Source organism: Lampetra planeri, chromosome 7 (assembly GCF_965212315.1).
Source record: "Lampetra planeri chromosome 7, kcLamPlan1.2.h2, whole genome shotgun sequence".
In the NCBI taxonomy this organism is placed as follows: domain Eukaryota; kingdom Metazoa; phylum Chordata; class Hyperoartia; order Petromyzontiformes; family Petromyzontidae; genus Lampetra; species Lampetra planeri.
The window spans coordinates 16,281,540-16,297,327 of record NC_136113.1 but is presented as its reverse complement, the minus strand read 5'-3'; the positions used below and the strand labels follow the sequence as shown (position 1 = coordinate 16,297,327).

Below are 15,788 nucleotides of genomic sequence, written 5' to 3'. Positions count from 1 at the left end.
ACACATTGCATTTCAGGGACATTTAAATTATTGATTTTATTCCCAGGCTTCTGCCTAATTATAATTCATGGTTTTAATTTATAGCGAGTTTGACATTGTCAGACTGGTTACCAAGAATTGCTGAAAAGCTTATACCTTATTCTGTCAGGCCCAAAAGTAAGGATCTGTTTTAACAATAAGACACTCAAGCATTCTATATATCTGTATCCACAATGATGATTGTTAGCACTAACCCAGAGGTCAAGAAAGCATGTTTTTTTTTGTTTTATGTCATTATAAAAGTACTTTTAAGGCTAATGACATAATTTAAATAGCAGTTGAATGTAGAGTTGGTAAATTAGGTATTTAGAAAATTCTTTATTGTAGGAACTACTTTTGAAAAGGCACATTGATTCCATTTAGCAAAGACATTGATTGGGTGGGGGGGGTGGAAACTGTTGATTTGCTTTGTATAAATGTAATATTTTTAGTCTAACATGGTGTTTTTGTATTGAAATTTTAAACGTTAATTGCATTTTTCACATAACACTACACGGAAAATTTTAAAGGGAATGCAAAGTACTGATTAAACTGTACGGCAGTTGAATATATACATGTTTTTAATTATCAATGGCTTGCCGCCTCCCAAGAACAATTCCTAGAGCGAATGTCTGTTAATGCTTGAGTCACCTCCCTGCGGAGTGAGACGGATGGTGAGCGCATGACTGCTGTGATCCGTAACTATGGGCAAATGCCAAGATAAGGTGTCGCATTTCTCAGTTGATTAACATAATAGAAACACTGCGCGTGGAAAATACACACCATGGTGCCGTTCAAAAAAAGCAAGTTCCTTATTACGGAAAGATTTTCCGTCGACGCATATAGGGTCAAATTTTGGAATAAGTTTCGGCACGCCAAAAGCGTTGTGGTATGGAGCAGGAATGTAAAATGTGCAAGCCATTTTATATGTTTTACTTTGTAGCCTGAAGAGGAGCCAAACCCTGAGGAAAAGGAGAACTTTCTGCAGCAGCTCTACAAATTCATGGATGACCGAGGTAATGCCCCATTTTTGTTGTAAGGTCTTGAAAAATTAACCATTAGACTCGGCGTGGATAATTTATTTCCCTGTTTTTCCACAACATCATTTTTTTGTTTCAAATAAACGTTTTAAAATTAACATTAAAAGTAATGTTTTGAAAGTTTAGCTTCAGCTATTACAAAACATTGCAAGGGATGATTTTTATTTTTTTGTTGGATCTGTACATAAGTGAGCCATTTTTACACGGTCTTCCTTCAATAGGTTCACAGAGGCTGTTTTGTTTTATTTTCTGCAGGAACACCAATAAACAAAACCCCATTTTTGGGTTACCGGGTCCTGAATCTCTTCAAGCTTTATCGGCTGGTCCAGGAGCGGGACGGCTACATTTGTGTAAGAATAGTGCACATGCAAACATGTATCCCTTCCTCCATGCACAATTGTATTCCTTGCAGCATTCAATCCTTCAGGTTACAACTATTGATGGAATAAATTATCGACCATTTAACATTTTTTGCATTCATGTTATACTTTTCCACTACTGTTGTGTCATTGTATATTGCTGTTTGCCGTGATTTTTTTACATTTATTTTTAAAGGAACAACATTCCTGTTGACATGACTGATTAAGAAAATGCATATCTCTCCAATGGTCTGTGCACACCTTGGCTTGCAGATTGATAGTGGCGCAGTATGGAAACTCATTTACAAAGAGCTCGGACTCCCGATTCTCAACTCTGCAGCGTCCTACAACGTGAAGACTGCATATGGAAGGTGTGACTTTGCAGATACTTGAAGTGATGAATAATTTTACTTCAAATCAAACTAATTACTTTTGAAGTGTCTTATCAGAACTCTGATATGACTTACTATATCAATCAGCCTTTCAAGTTTTGATTCAGTTACAGGCGATTACTTGGCCCAGCGGTTGCCCTTTCCCCGCTTTTTACAGAGGTTCATGGTTTCAATCCAGCGACCATCCTCATCTTGTCGCTAACCATCAACATACGTGCCATCTGCTTCAGAGTGGACGTTAAAGATCCCCGACCTAATTCGCAAGAGTAGGCCATTGTGTGCCGGGGTCATGCATTAATTTTCCAAATTTCAAAGTTACCCAGAAGTTACAATTTCTACCCTACTGCAAAAACTTTGAGACCCTCTTGAAAAAAGGTCACGAGACTCAGGCTTTCCTGTGTAAACAAGCATTATAAATATTTGTTATCGATATCTATGAAAAAATACTGTAATATTATGTTTATTAGGAAAATTATTGGATTTTAACTTGAAATATAGTTGACATTACAGCTAGCTTTGGCTGACGTAGTTTGCATGGAATTATCTTCGAAAGATTGCTTACACATTTCTATTTAAAATACATGTGAATGTTTAATTCTAAGTTATTAAGGTTTTTTTTGTATTGATTATTGCTTGTTTTTTTTGTACAATGTCCAGTTATTTAAAATGTAAGTATTATAATTATAAGTTATAAAATACAGGGTCCCCACACATCTGGTTTCATTGTTATCAATATCCACATTGCGCAGATATCTGCATGGATTTGAGGAATACTGCAAGTCTGCTGGAATCAGATTCAACTTATCGCTGACCTCCGAGCCTAAGGCAGAAGAACCGAAACAACAGCAACAGAAGCCACACCAGCCTAAGCAGCCACAGAAGCAGCAGCAGAAGCAGCAACAGAAGCAGCAGCAGCAACAACAAAAACAGGAGGCGCAAGCAGAGGAAAGACTGGACACCAGCAAAGAACCGCTGCAAAAAGATGCAACCCCCATAGTGAAGGTAAGATGACAAGTCTTGTTTTGACAGACCTCATTGTCTGCCACAAATGCACATACAGTCATACCTCGGTATACGACCGCTTTGGAACTACGTCGAATTTGGTATACGTTGTGTTTTGACGAGAGAAAAAATGTCTTGGGATACGACGTCTTGCTTGGGATACGAAGCGCTTGCTAGAACTTGTATGGGTAGGGATGAGTCACCGCGTACTTGCGTCTACCCCGTTCACGACTGAAACAAAGCGCCGCTCCTCAGTCTGCCTGTACAGTAGATCTCGTTCAGTGCACAACCCTTGCTATAACTCTCGGTGAATTTTCACGTGTTTTTTGTCATTTTAACGTGAATTTTTTGCAAATTCATTCAACTCCTCTCAGCAAGGTAAAGTGATGTTAAATTTTATTTTGATTTCAATTGATTTTTATTTATTTATGCATTTATTTTAATTTATGTATGCATTTTAGTAATAAGTAGTGTCTAAATTATTTTATACAACCCCATTAAAGTATAAAATGCCATATAAAATATCATTTCTTATACTCTGGAACGGATTATTTTCTTTCCCTTTATTTCTTATGGGAAAAATTATTTTGGTATACGTCATTTTCGGTATAAGTCCTACCTTCTGGAACAAATTAACGACGTATACCGAGGTACCATTGTGTTTGTGAAGAGAAGCGCAGTATTCTTTGATAGTGAAGCTGGAGGCTTATCTGTCTCTGCATTTGCCTGCCAATTTATCTTTGTTCCAAGAAGTCAGACAAGCAGCCCGCCGAGGAGAAAGAAAGGCCGCCGTCACCTGTCAAGTCGGTCAAGGCGGTCAAGGCGGTCAAGGTGGTCAAGGCGGTCAAGTCTGTGGAGCCTGGGGAAAACAGCACCGCGGCCAAAAGCACAAAAGAAGATGCGTCATCCAGCTCTGAGAGTGAAAAAGAAGATGAGGTGGCCAAGCCTCAGAGAGTGAGCATATGCTAGGACGTTTACAAATGTGCCTTTTAACAATAATGATGTGTTTGTATTGTCATTTTCAGATGTGTATATATATTGTCTGTCCTTTGTGTTTTTATTTTTAAATCATCTTGCTTAATCGATTAAAAATGTTACATTATGCCTACAGTAGAACCTATGTGTGTCCGAAATACAGTGTCTGGGGTGAAGAGGGCACAGCTTTCACGAGAGCAAAGGCTGTTGTTATATTTGTAAAAAAAAAAAACTTTTTTTTGCAAAGCGAGGTTACGAAATGGCATAAATGGTAAGCGCATCCAGCTTGGTGTTGTCTGGTAGATGACATTTTAACCGGGCGGATGCTGTACACTGGAAGAACAGACTTGCGGGTCATTGTTACAAGCGCGTCCATTTTGCAGACGTGTGTGCACTGCTGAGATCCGCGTGACTGCCGCGCTGGGAGGCAGCTCGACTCGCTGGTCACACGGCCAACAGCCACGCTGCGGGTTTCAACCCAGACACGTGGATAGTGTGGATTCACACGTACGCGGTACTCGGATGTGCAGGGTTCTACTGTGCTTGCTGTTGCCGCGTGGGTGATTGTTTTTTGTCCATACATTAAGAAATAGGTTTCAAATATTGAAGGGATCTTCTGTTCATCGAAAGCCATGGCAAATGCCTCTGGGCAAAGCATTATACTGTATATCGGACATTATTTAATCTGAATTTGAAACACCAGAACATTGGTGGAATTGGCTCTTGAATTTATATTTGTAAGCAAAACCCTTCAGTCTAAATTTTCACTTGAAGCTTTTGAAGTATTTCGATGGCCTTCAATTGAACGTTGTTCCTGCCAAACTTTGTTTACCAGGGTCGTCGGAGGGTCATGCGAGACATCCCTCCTCGTAAAAGCATCACGCCCCGGGAGTCGAAGAAAGAGGGTAAACCGGAGAAGGATGAGAGTGTCCGGGAAGACAACAGCCAAGAGCAAGACAAGGACAGCTGTCCAACCCCTTCTACCGCTGCTGTCTCCACTGTGCCCCCTGCCGCACCGGCCGCTGCTCCGATTGAGAACGCGGAGGGTGCCAAGGGGGAGAGCGACAAGCCGGTGAGGCTGGTGGAACCTTGCGCAGCCACGGCGGGTGACCCGGCCGGAGATGAGTCCCAGGTGAAGGAGGAGGAGTGCAATTCAAGCATCGCCGATAGCCAGGGCGATTGCTGGAAATACCAGGAGGAGTCGGCGGACCTTGGTGCGGGGTCAAGCGATGTGACTTCTCCCAAGCAGGAGCTCAAGGACAAAGCAGACGGGGACATTTCTGAGTAAGTGCTGGATTATTATTTCAAGTCCATTATTTTCAATTGAAATAGTGTGAGTAGAGCCCAAAATTCTTGGAACAAGGGGCTTTAGGGAAAAAAAAGTTGCACCATCCTAATAGAATTAGAAGAATTTACATACATTACTCATGTGACAGAGAAATATGGGCATTAACGTGAGTGGTTACTGTATTTGTTGGTTTTGTTGCCATTTGTCCACTTATAGCCTATTGATAATTTTCAACTTAGATGTGGAAAATTAAATTAAAATGGTTAAACAAGTGTTTCTTTTAAACCTTTTTGAATGAACCCACTGTTTTTAGAATTTTCACACCATTTCACATTACAGTAGAACCCCTATGGGAACCTCATTTGCCAGTAAAAAAATATGATAATTGGTTCTTTACCCTTCTATCTGGCAACAAAACTGACACCTTTTTACAAGGAGTCATGTTTGCATAGACCGCAATACCTGCAGTCATAATACAAACAAATAACATAACTCTGATAATGTGCACTGTCCTTAAAGTTGATTGATCCACACCCGAGACAGCTTTCCTTAGAGCCTAGTCTCATATGGGTTGGACCAGATGACGCCAAAAGGCGCCTTTTGGCGTCATCTGGTCCAACCCATATGAGACTAGGACTAAGGAAAGCTGTCTCGGGTGTGGATCAATCAACTTTAAGGACAGTGCACATTATCAGAGTTATGTTATTTGTTTGTATTATGACTGCAGGTATTGCGGTCTATGCAAACATGACTCCTTGTAAAAAGGTGTCAGTTTTGTTGCCAGATAGAAGGGTAAAGAACCAATTATCGTAGAACCCCTGTTAACAATGGTAATTGGTTCCACGAAACAGGTTGTTAAGCGATTTTGTCATTAACGAGTTTAGGAAATACATTTTAAGGGCTTAATTAGTTCCGACAGCATCGAAAGTTACCCTTTTTCATCCAGAGACTGTTCTTTATAATATTTAAACAATGGATATGAATACATAAAGATACTAACAATGTTATAAAGACATAATTTTAAAAGACGCATGCTTAATCAATGCATTAATTAATTTTTACTGTACAGGTCATTGTTAACAGAAGGAATGGTCGGTATACGAACACATTGGGCTCTATGGTGGTCCGTCGTTAAGCGATTAGTCGTTAAAGGGGATGGTCGTTAAGAGGGGTTCTACTGTATTACATATATAGTGGGTTCATTTGAGACACACCCGGGGTATCTAAATACGTACAACGTGTTAACTATATCGTGGTAATCACCACGGGGTAACTATATAACTGGGTCAGGTCAGTTAACACACTGCCTGACCCACGATGCCGAGCGTGAAGATCGGAGACCGAAGAGACGTAGCACGGCGGGTTCCATTCCAGAAGACAGCCATGATCGGCTTTCGGGACCTCCCTTTTATGCCCCTGAGCGTGGCCTGGCCTGGCTCCGCCCTTGACCACGCCCCCTTATGGCTCCTACCAGAAGGTTCTGGCCCATACACGTGTCCCTCTCGCCACCTTTGGCCTACATTCTTACCCTGTCCTGGTCACGTGTCCTCTTGGGTTCAACCAGACTGTCACGTCCTCAACTACCCTCTCTCTGACAGTCACCAGAACCATGCCCCCTTAGGGCCCCCTTCCATGTCATAACATACTCTGGTGTCAGGGAGGCTCTAACACCCGAAGTTCCACTCTTCTATTAGTAGCTGGCACTAAACGTCGTAGTGACCCCAATATACATCACTACACATAGGTAAATTAAATATGAGAGTTTATCTTGTCATCATTATTTATTATTATCCCTGGTGTTCCCACTCATGTAAACCACACCACTTTTGAGAACCTAATTTAAAACTCCAAATTATCGCCTTCTAAATGAACAAATAAAAGCTTAGTGAAACAATGTGACGTGTTCTTTTGTTACAATAACTCTAAATTAACTTCTGTTGAAACCACTCTGAATTTGGACAACTGTGGGTGGTTAAGGCATGCTTCACAGGTTTCAGTGTTGAAGGAATAGGAGAAAGGAGATTCTTATTGCCGGTGCTTCTCGCCAAACCGCTGCCGCTTCCACCATCGCATTTTGGTTCAGCAGCACGATGAACGAGGGAGAGGAGGGCGTGGAGGAGCTGCTCGGATACCCACTGGGCACCAAGGTGCGCGTCAAATACGGCAGAGGCAAGAGCCTCAAGATCTACGAGGCGATCATCAAGGACGTGGACACGGAGGGCGAAGAGGACACTGACGTCATCTACCTGGTGCACTACTACGGCTGGAACGTCAGGTCTGGTCCCCAGCCTCCACAGAGACGTGTTATTCTCACTGCACACATGCTTATTTATTCCCTTTGACGTGTGTATTTTAAAGGTGAAGAAATCATAACGGTAATGCAGGTTTTTGGGTTAGATCGCGTAGATATAAATGTGTCGTTAAATCCGCCATCACCTGACACATATTTACGTGATCTCACCGAAAAACCTCTTATGGACAATATTGGTCACGAAAGCCTACCTGTCAAACAAATCATAACGGCTAATGCTACTGATGCCACCACACCTCTTCATTGATTCCTTCTGCGAAAGGTTGCAAAGTTGGCACTCATTCTTCAAGATGACTGGCTGTCCAGTAATGGCTGATTATATATGTTAGCCATTTATTTTCAGAGTTTCTCGCAACTTCTCATTCTCTCAATCCATGTTTTGGCGTAATAAAATACATGAACCTTGGTTGGTTGACCACATGAGAATTTTGCAACTGTGTCTTATGACAAGATGGAATGGTCGTCTGTCTTTTAACACTAACTGAAATAGCGACAGTTTGGTTAAGATAGGTTAGAGCCCAGGTGAAAGTGAGTGATCCAACCCTCCAGTATCATACACCCACAGACATTCTTTATCGACACAAACACGATTCAATGGATTACCCCCAAAAAAAATCAATCGCAATGACTATTTTGAGACTGTAGAACTCGTTTAAGATATGTCTTTCCCCACCTCCTGTAGGTATGACGAATGGGTGAAGGAGGATCGAATCATAAGACCGGTGGACAAAAACATACCTAAAATCAAGCACAGGAGAAAAACTAAGGTATTTTTTGGTTTTTATTAATACATAACTGTACTTTTATTGCTTGATATTTGAAGGTGCTCTTCTTGGCTAATTTGAGTTTGTTTTATTAATGTGCTCCAATGCAGCATCACCAAAAATTTTTTTTAAGTTGGTTAATTTTACAGAGTGGTGCTGTTAACCAAATAGTAATTAAGAAAAACATTAGAAAAAATACATAGTAATTTTAAAATAATCAGAAATGTGCAATGAAGTCTCTGTTAAAATTCTGTAAACCAGAACAAAGCAGACCGGGACAAGGCGGAGGCCTTGAGGAAAGAGGAGAAAAGACAGGAGCCTGGTGTGGGCCGTGGGAGGCGTGGGCCGGTTTCCGGGAAGTCCCCACCCGGCTGCATCACCCCTCCTCTACGCGGAGGCCACCGTGGTGGGCACACCGGAACGGGGCGCGGCAGCCACCGCACCACGCGCAGCGGTGTGTCTCCGCTCACCAATGGGCACGAGGGTACGTGGCAAACGCCTTGGCCGCCTGCGTGAGCACACCACCTCACTTCCACACTCTTCCTCTGCTGCTGTAATGTGGAAGTCGCGCAAGGCCTTCGATTATGTGGATGTCAACACAGATTTAACATTTGTGTGCGCGAGAATTTTTTCCAGGCCATATGCATTTTGTAATGGGGTAAATGTTCAATTTCTTCGAGCTTGGTCATCTGGTCCAGGAGAGGGGCGGCGGCTACATTACTATCAGGGTAGTACACATTCAAATGTATGGATTTGAATGAGAGCTCTGTGGCTGGACATGGACTGAGATGTTCACATGGGATATAAAATAGAGGAAGGAGGAGAAGAGGCAGGAGCCGGGCGTTAGCCTTGGGAGGTGTGGGCCTTAGTGACGGTATTGAGATTTACATCAAATAGCTGAATTCTTATAAATATAGTATACAGAATTTTAATACCAACAAATATTTATTTTTCAGATATGATGAATATTATGCGTTTACAGACACAGTATTCTGTGATTTTTTTTTTGTGTTGTGATGCCATTTTAAACATTTTTTCAGGCATGCAACGCAGACACACACGTAGAAGTTCTGGTGTTGGGGACTTTGACAAGAAGTCTGATGGTTAGTCACTCATGCATTTAACTCTGTAAAGGTGAAAAACCACTAGTTACTGGGGTTTTATCTTTCTGGTAAGGTGAGCCTCACAAGATACGTTGTGTCCAACTTGATTCACGATTTAAGCTGTGGTGTGATTTACTTAATTGGTGGTATTTGCTATGGTGAATGTTGAACTAGCGGAGGATATTTTTCTCATTGCAGCTTCCAACAACTTCTCAAGTGATAGCGAAATGGACGATGAGAGTTCTTCAAACAGCTCTGAGCGGCAGGAGATGGACGACGGTTTTGCAACAAGTCCCGACGCCACGATAGAAAAGGAGTCCGACGAGGGTGCCGAGGAGAGCGATGTGCTGGTGTTGCTTGTTACGTCGCCGTCACAGGAGGAGCACGTGGTGGACAAGGATGAGACAAAGCCAGCGAAGTCGGCAGTGCCACAAGACGCAGAGGAATTGGGAGCTGTGGCACAACAGAGCAGCCCGAGGCAGCAGCAACAGAATGACAAACTGCAGAAACAGCAGCAGCAGGACCTGAAGCAGAAACAGCAACAACTGCAACAGAAGCAGCTTGAGCAGCAGCAGGAGGAGCAGCAGAAACAAGAGCAGGAACGCAAACAGGAGCTGCAGAAGCAGGAGATGCAGAAACAACTGGAGCAGGAGCAGAAACAGCAGCAGCAACTGAAGCAGGAGCAGGAGCAGAAACAGCAGCAGCAACTGAAGCAGGAGCAAGAGCAGGAGCAGAAACAGCAGCAGCAATTGAAGCAGAAGCAGGAGCAGAAACAGCAGCAGCAACTGAAGCAGGAACAGGAGCAGAAACAGCAGCAGCAACTGAAGCAGGAACAGGAGCAGAAACAGCAGCAACTGAAGCAGGAGCAGGAGCAGAAACAGCAGCAACTGAAGCAAGAGCAGAAGCAACAGGAGCAGAAACAGCAACTATTGAAGCAAGAGCAGAAGCAGCAAGAACAGAAGCAGCAAGAACAGAAGCAGCAGGAACAGAAGCAGCAGGAACAGAAACAGCAAGAACAGAAGCAGCAGGAACAGAAGCAGCTGGAACAGAAGCAGCTGGAACAGAAGCAGCTGGAACTGAAGCAGCTGGAACAGAAGCAGCTGGAACAGAAGCAACAGGAGCAGAAACAGCAACTATTGAAGCAAGAGCAGAAGCAGCAGGAACAGAAGCAGCTGGAACAGAAGCAGCTGGAACAGAAGCAACAGGAACAGAAGCAGCAGGATCAGAAGCAGCAGGAACTGAAGCAGGCACAGAAGCAGCAGCAGCAAATAAAGCATGAGCAGAAGCAGCAGGAGCAGAAACAGCAGCAGCAACTGAAGCAGGAACAGAAACAGCAACAGCAGCTACTAAAGCAGGAGCAGAAACAGCAGCAGCAACAATTGAAGCAGGAGCAGAAACAGCAGCAACAACTGAAGCAGGAGCAGAAACAGCAGCAGCAGCAACTGAAACAGGAGCAGAAACATCAGCAGCAGCAACTAAAGCAGGAGCAGAAACAGCAGCAGCAACAATTGAAACAGGAGCAGAAACAGCAGCAGCAGCTGAAGCAAGAGCAGGAGCACAAACAGCAGCCGAAGGCACATCAACTACCGCTACAGCAACAACAAAAGCAAGAAATTGTCACGGGTGAACTTCAGCTCTCTCCAGCGAAAGAACCTGAGAAAGCAGCTGTCACTGGGCCAAAGTCAAGGGTCAGGAAGGAGCGCACTAAGCCGGATTCCGTCATGGAGGTGCTGGAGCCAGCACTGCCAGTCCTCGTCGTGTCGAGCGAGGAGGCGTCTGACTCAGGGGAAGAACGGAGGGTAAGCACGGAGACCGATGGGGAGGGCTGCCTGTTGGCTGTTCCCAGTCGGGAGACTCCTGCCTCTGAGGAGCGATCCTCGTTTCAGTTGGCGCTGAAGAAGCCGGAGGAGCCAGAGGAAGTTTCGGAGCCCGGTGTTCAAAAGCCACAAAAAATGGTGACAAAACGGCGCAGCCCTCGCAGGTCGAGCACGTCCAGCAGTCAAGACAAGAAAGTGAAACTGGAAAAGGAGCATGAGGAGCCCGCTGAGCCCATGCAGGTGCAGGAAACGAAGGATGTTACAAGTCCAGAGCCTACCTCAAAGGGCATTGAGGTAGTTTCAGCACCTTGTGCGAGAAGGGAATTGGTCTCCGAAAGGCTTGTAGACAAATCATCTCTAACTACAGTGGAGCTACCTGACACCGCCATAAGGCCGGCACGGACAAAGGAAGAGGAGGAGAGGGAGCAGGATAATCTTGTCTCGCAAACGTTGATGGAGATATCCATGTCGGAAGCACCTCGGCAGGAAGTAGCAATAGACCGGTCTGACGCACGGAGCGGTTTAGAGAGGCCTTTTAGTAGCCCCTTGGCAACACCGCTGCAGAGTTCCGCCTTGGCGTTTAGAGAGTCCATGCCTGCTGTTTCGGCCTCCCCACCGGTTTCCTCATCCCCCGGCACTCCATTCCTCACTCCGCTCAGCACCCAGTTTAGTACCCCCTTCAGCACGCCTCTTACCTCTCCACCAAGCACATCTCTTGGCACTGCCCGCAGCATGCACCCTGGCACACTCACCAGCACACCGCGTGGTACCACGCACAGTGCCCCACGCGGCACTCTATTCGGCCCCCGTTCCGGGACTCCACTCGGCTCGCTACTTGGCAGCCCGCGTGGTCCTCCCCGCGCCTCCCCACGAAGCCTAGCGCGTAGTGTCGCTGTGAGTCCGTCCCTGAGCCCTCGTCTACCAGGCCCTATGGCTCCTTGCCTACCCTCATCCGTCGCCCCAATTTTCACTCCTCCCATGGTCCCGTCGCTCGTTTCTTCAATTCACTCCCCTATGACTGCCCCACTGGGTCCCAGGATGGGTCCTCGCTTTGCCTCGCCAACGTCCTCGCCTCCGTCTACTTCCTTCTCGTCGGCCACAGCACCCTCTCCCGCTTTGGCTCCTCCGTCGACACCTTTGGCCCCTCTGCCACCACCGCCGCTGCCACCTGCGGCTATTCCTGCCGCCCCCGCGAGGACATCGTCGGACGAGAGCCGGAGCTCGCCAAGCGGGAGCGGGACAGCGGCACATGTGGGCAGCCTTGCAGCATCACAGGGCACGCCCTCTGAAGGCAATGCCTCGCCCACCTCCTTCGATGAAAGCGTCAGCAATGGAGGCGGTGGCGGAGGCGGGTCCAGTTCTGCGGATCATAAGGACCGAGGTACGCATCACTGTACAGTAGAACCCCTCTTAACGACCACCCAATGTTAACGACGGGCCACCCTAGAGCCCAATGTGTTCACGTACTGACCATTCCCCTGTTAATGACGGGCTGTTGTAGGTACAGTGAATATGAATGAATGCATTTAATAACCATGTTTCTTTTAATATTATGGGGTTCATAATGTTAGTATCTTTATATATTAATATCTATTGTTTAAATATTCTAAAGTACTTTTTTTGGGTGAAAATGGTAACTTTCCATGCTATCTGAACGAATAAAGCCTTTACCATGTATTTTTTATCCTGTCGTTGAGAGGGGTTCTACTGTAATTGCTTTTGTCTTGCGGTACTTGTCACCGCTTCTGCACAAGCTGCTAGAACCCGCACTTGTTTATTTGTTATTAATTATTATTGTGACCTGCAGGATCACTGGTTAAAAACCCAGCGTAGAGCTATGGACTTCTAAAGCAAGTTTATACATTATTGTTGCACTTGTATACCAAGGAATGCTTAACGCCATATCAAGGCACTATTTCAGGAGGGTCCTGTCAAGTTTTCACGCTAAAAGATATCTTGCTCTGTGTAATCCCAAATTAGTAATTTGCGGATAATTTTGCAACATTGGGATGTTTGGCCAATACCAATTATATTGCTTTTTTTAGCTATGGGAGTAAATTGGAGAACCCAAATAAAACCAATGCAGAACAGGGGCGAAACTTACAAACTCCAAAATATAGGCTTTACATTCTTCAAGGATAGGCTATTTAATTGTTTATTCGAACGTTATTGTTTCGTTGTATTTTTTGGTTGTACCAGGCTTGAAGAGATTACATGCCACACCCAGCGGAGGAACCACCAAAAAGCACAAGAGGAACCATAAACGTGCCAGTGCTAGCCACAAGAAGGACAAGCATGAAGCAGGTGAAGTAGTTTTCATGACTTAGCTGTGAACTGTCAAATATAAACATCCTGCCTGTGTACTAGACTGTGTACACACGTGCCAGATTCACGTTTTTTTTACTAAGTGTTATTTTTTGTTTAATTTCAAAGAATTCTTGCTGAAGTCTCCGTTACCAACAATGTTGAATATCATCAATGCTGCTACTTTCAAGGTCGCTGGTGTCACCGTCGCTGGCGCCGCCAGAGATGGTCCCACACGGCCACGCCGGTCATCACCCTCCTCCCCCCCTCCTCTCCCCCTCCTCCCCGATACGCGAAGCACAATAACCACTTTGTTGATGCAAGCGCGTGCCGCTGGTGCTGCTGGTACCGGTGGTGGTGCCGGTGGTGGTGCCGGCAAACTCCCAGGTGGCCTGGTCTAGCAGTGAGCGTCGTCTGAGCCCGTAGCCGAGACGCCTTGCAGACACGCTGCTGCTGCTGCTTTGCTTTCTCTTGGCACGAGCCACCAATGTCAAGATAATACAATTTTCCAACAGGCATCTCTGGAGTCGCCCATACCACATTTTGAAGCATGTGAAAGTTCATATGAAGTACCGTCTTTAAAGTTTAGCTACAGGGTTATCAGAATTTTAAGCGATTATGAATGTGTGTGGAACAGGTCACAGCAGTGACAGTGAGGACCTCCCAGCACTGAGCACTGGCAAGGTCTCATCACAGGCCGGCCACCATGGCACGCGGTCTCCCCGTGGCACCAAGTCTCCTGCGCACAGCTGCCCGCCCACCAGGGCCCACGGAGAGAGTCGCGTGGCCTGTAGCCCCCCTCGGGCCGGCAGGTGGACCCTACTGCCCGGTAAGCACCGTCTGTTGTTAGGGCACTGCTTGGGAAGATTTCAGTTGAATTGTGGACACTGCTATATTGGCTACATGCGTACCTTGAATCATATTGGATAAAAGACGAAGGAAATTCAAACCGTAGGAGTGGGGCATTATGGGAGGATAGGAGCACAAGGGCCGTGAACTTCGACAACAACCACCCCCATCACTAGCACATGGTGTAAGGGGTGGCAGAGAGAGAAATAATGTTTGTCGAGACAGATTGAGAGAGACAAGACAGAGCAAGGTATAAAGGGATTTGTCTATTTCTCGTAAATTGTGTCCCAATTTATTTCACGATACTTGACATTTGCCGGTGTGATTTGAAGGGGGAACATATTTTCTAGCCTCTTGTGATGGAGACCCCTGCCCACTATAGCTACTTAGGTACTAAAGTTCCTCATGATTCTTTTCGACATCAAGACAGTGCTCCATTAAAGAAGTATTCTTGTCTAGTACATTACAGGTTGAATTTTTTTATTTACTGTAAAAATTAATGACGCACACAAAAGAGTAATGTTTTTATAAGACACCAATAGTATTACAAGTTATCTGACGCAAGAATTGTATGCAGCAGGCTTACCAAAGTTATATGAAATCACCTGTTATTATTTAAACATTCCACATTTTATAAATGTACATGGTTAACTGTGTGAGATTGGGCGTTCCCACATACAATTTCCTTAAACCAGCATTCTAAATTGTAACAATGCCGTGCAAAGCATGTGCTTTGTAATCCGTATAAAGTACTGGAATTTGAAACTGGTGCGTGCTTCCTCCGCGCTCCCCCGGGTACTGCTGGTGGAGACTTGTCGAGCCTTGCGCCTCCGGAGCGGATCGTGGTGCTGCAGGACAAGCTGCAGGAGATCCGCCGCTGCTACATGTCCCTTAAATCCGAAGTGGCCACCATCGACCGCCGCCGCAAGAAAAACAAGAGGAAGGAGCGTGAGGGTGAGTCTTAATCTCTTTTCCCCCACTGCAACCAAGCAGCGCCGTGACCCGTAAGGTAGCCCGGCGCGGCTCACAAGCCTGTTTTTCCACTGCAGGAATCCCGAGCCGTGCCACTGACATCGCATAGTGAATGAGTCGAGTTGCGCGTGTAGATGTCTCAGTAATGCTGTGTTCTCACGGTACACACTCGGCGACCGATGTCACATACAACGAATCAGGCCGTGCTTGGCTTCGAGCCAGATTCAGATGTCTTCTGAGTCCCACGTATCACCATTTGGTTTTGGCTCAACACAGCAAATAGCCAGTGGAAAACCACTCGTATGACGCAGCCTAGCGCTGGCTCGGCTTCGATGTTGTTGGTGTACAAGGGGTGGGAGTGACTTCTGCGCCATCCCCCGCGCACTCCCCCGCGCACTTCGCTTTCTGGGTTGCAGTCAGTGGCACGCTTGTGGAACCATTGCACCCCCCCCCCTCCACTGCTCACTGAAGGACCTTAGCCTACGGCAGTACTGTATTTGCACAGGCTTCGTACAATGCTGCATCTGTAAGTGGCAGCAAGTGATTACGACTCTTGGTGTTTAATGTCCAGATTATTATATTAACCTGTATATC

General features: G+C 45.5%; 1 protein-coding gene across 5 annotated transcripts in view; it reads left to right on the top strand.

Annotated features, from left to right (window-relative positions):
• ARID4A (AT-rich interaction domain 4A) overlaps positions 1 to 15,788 on the top strand; it is a 35,364-nt gene that overhangs the window by 16,783 nt on the left and 2,793 nt on the right. The window contains exons 11-24 of one of the 5 annotated variants that reach the window (XM_078596556.1): positions 962 to 1,034; positions 1,314 to 1,408; positions 1,691 to 1,788; positions 2,559 to 2,811; positions 3,565 to 3,765; positions 4,622 to 5,070; positions 7,158 to 7,349; positions 8,068 to 8,152; positions 8,411 to 8,633; positions 9,190 to 9,252; positions 9,451 to 12,450; positions 13,269 to 13,373; positions 14,011 to 14,202; positions 15,024 to 15,176. In XM_078596556.1, the coding sequence (XP_078452682.1) occupies positions 962 to 1,034; positions 1,314 to 1,408; positions 1,691 to 1,788; positions 2,559 to 2,811; positions 3,565 to 3,765; positions 4,622 to 5,070; positions 7,158 to 7,349; positions 8,068 to 8,152; positions 8,411 to 8,633; positions 9,190 to 9,252; positions 9,451 to 12,450; positions 13,269 to 13,373; positions 14,011 to 14,202; positions 15,024 to 15,176 (5,182 nt within the window). Of the gene's footprint in view, positions 1 to 961; positions 1,035 to 1,313; positions 1,409 to 1,690; positions 1,789 to 2,558; positions 2,812 to 3,561; positions 3,766 to 4,621; positions 5,071 to 7,157; positions 7,350 to 8,067; positions 8,153 to 8,410; positions 8,634 to 9,189; positions 9,253 to 9,450; positions 12,451 to 13,268; positions 13,374 to 14,010; positions 14,203 to 15,023; positions 15,177 to 15,788 lie in introns of all 5 variants that reach the window. The other 4 variants (XM_078596555.1, XM_078596557.1, XM_078596554.1 and 1 more) reach the window with 4 other exon arrangements.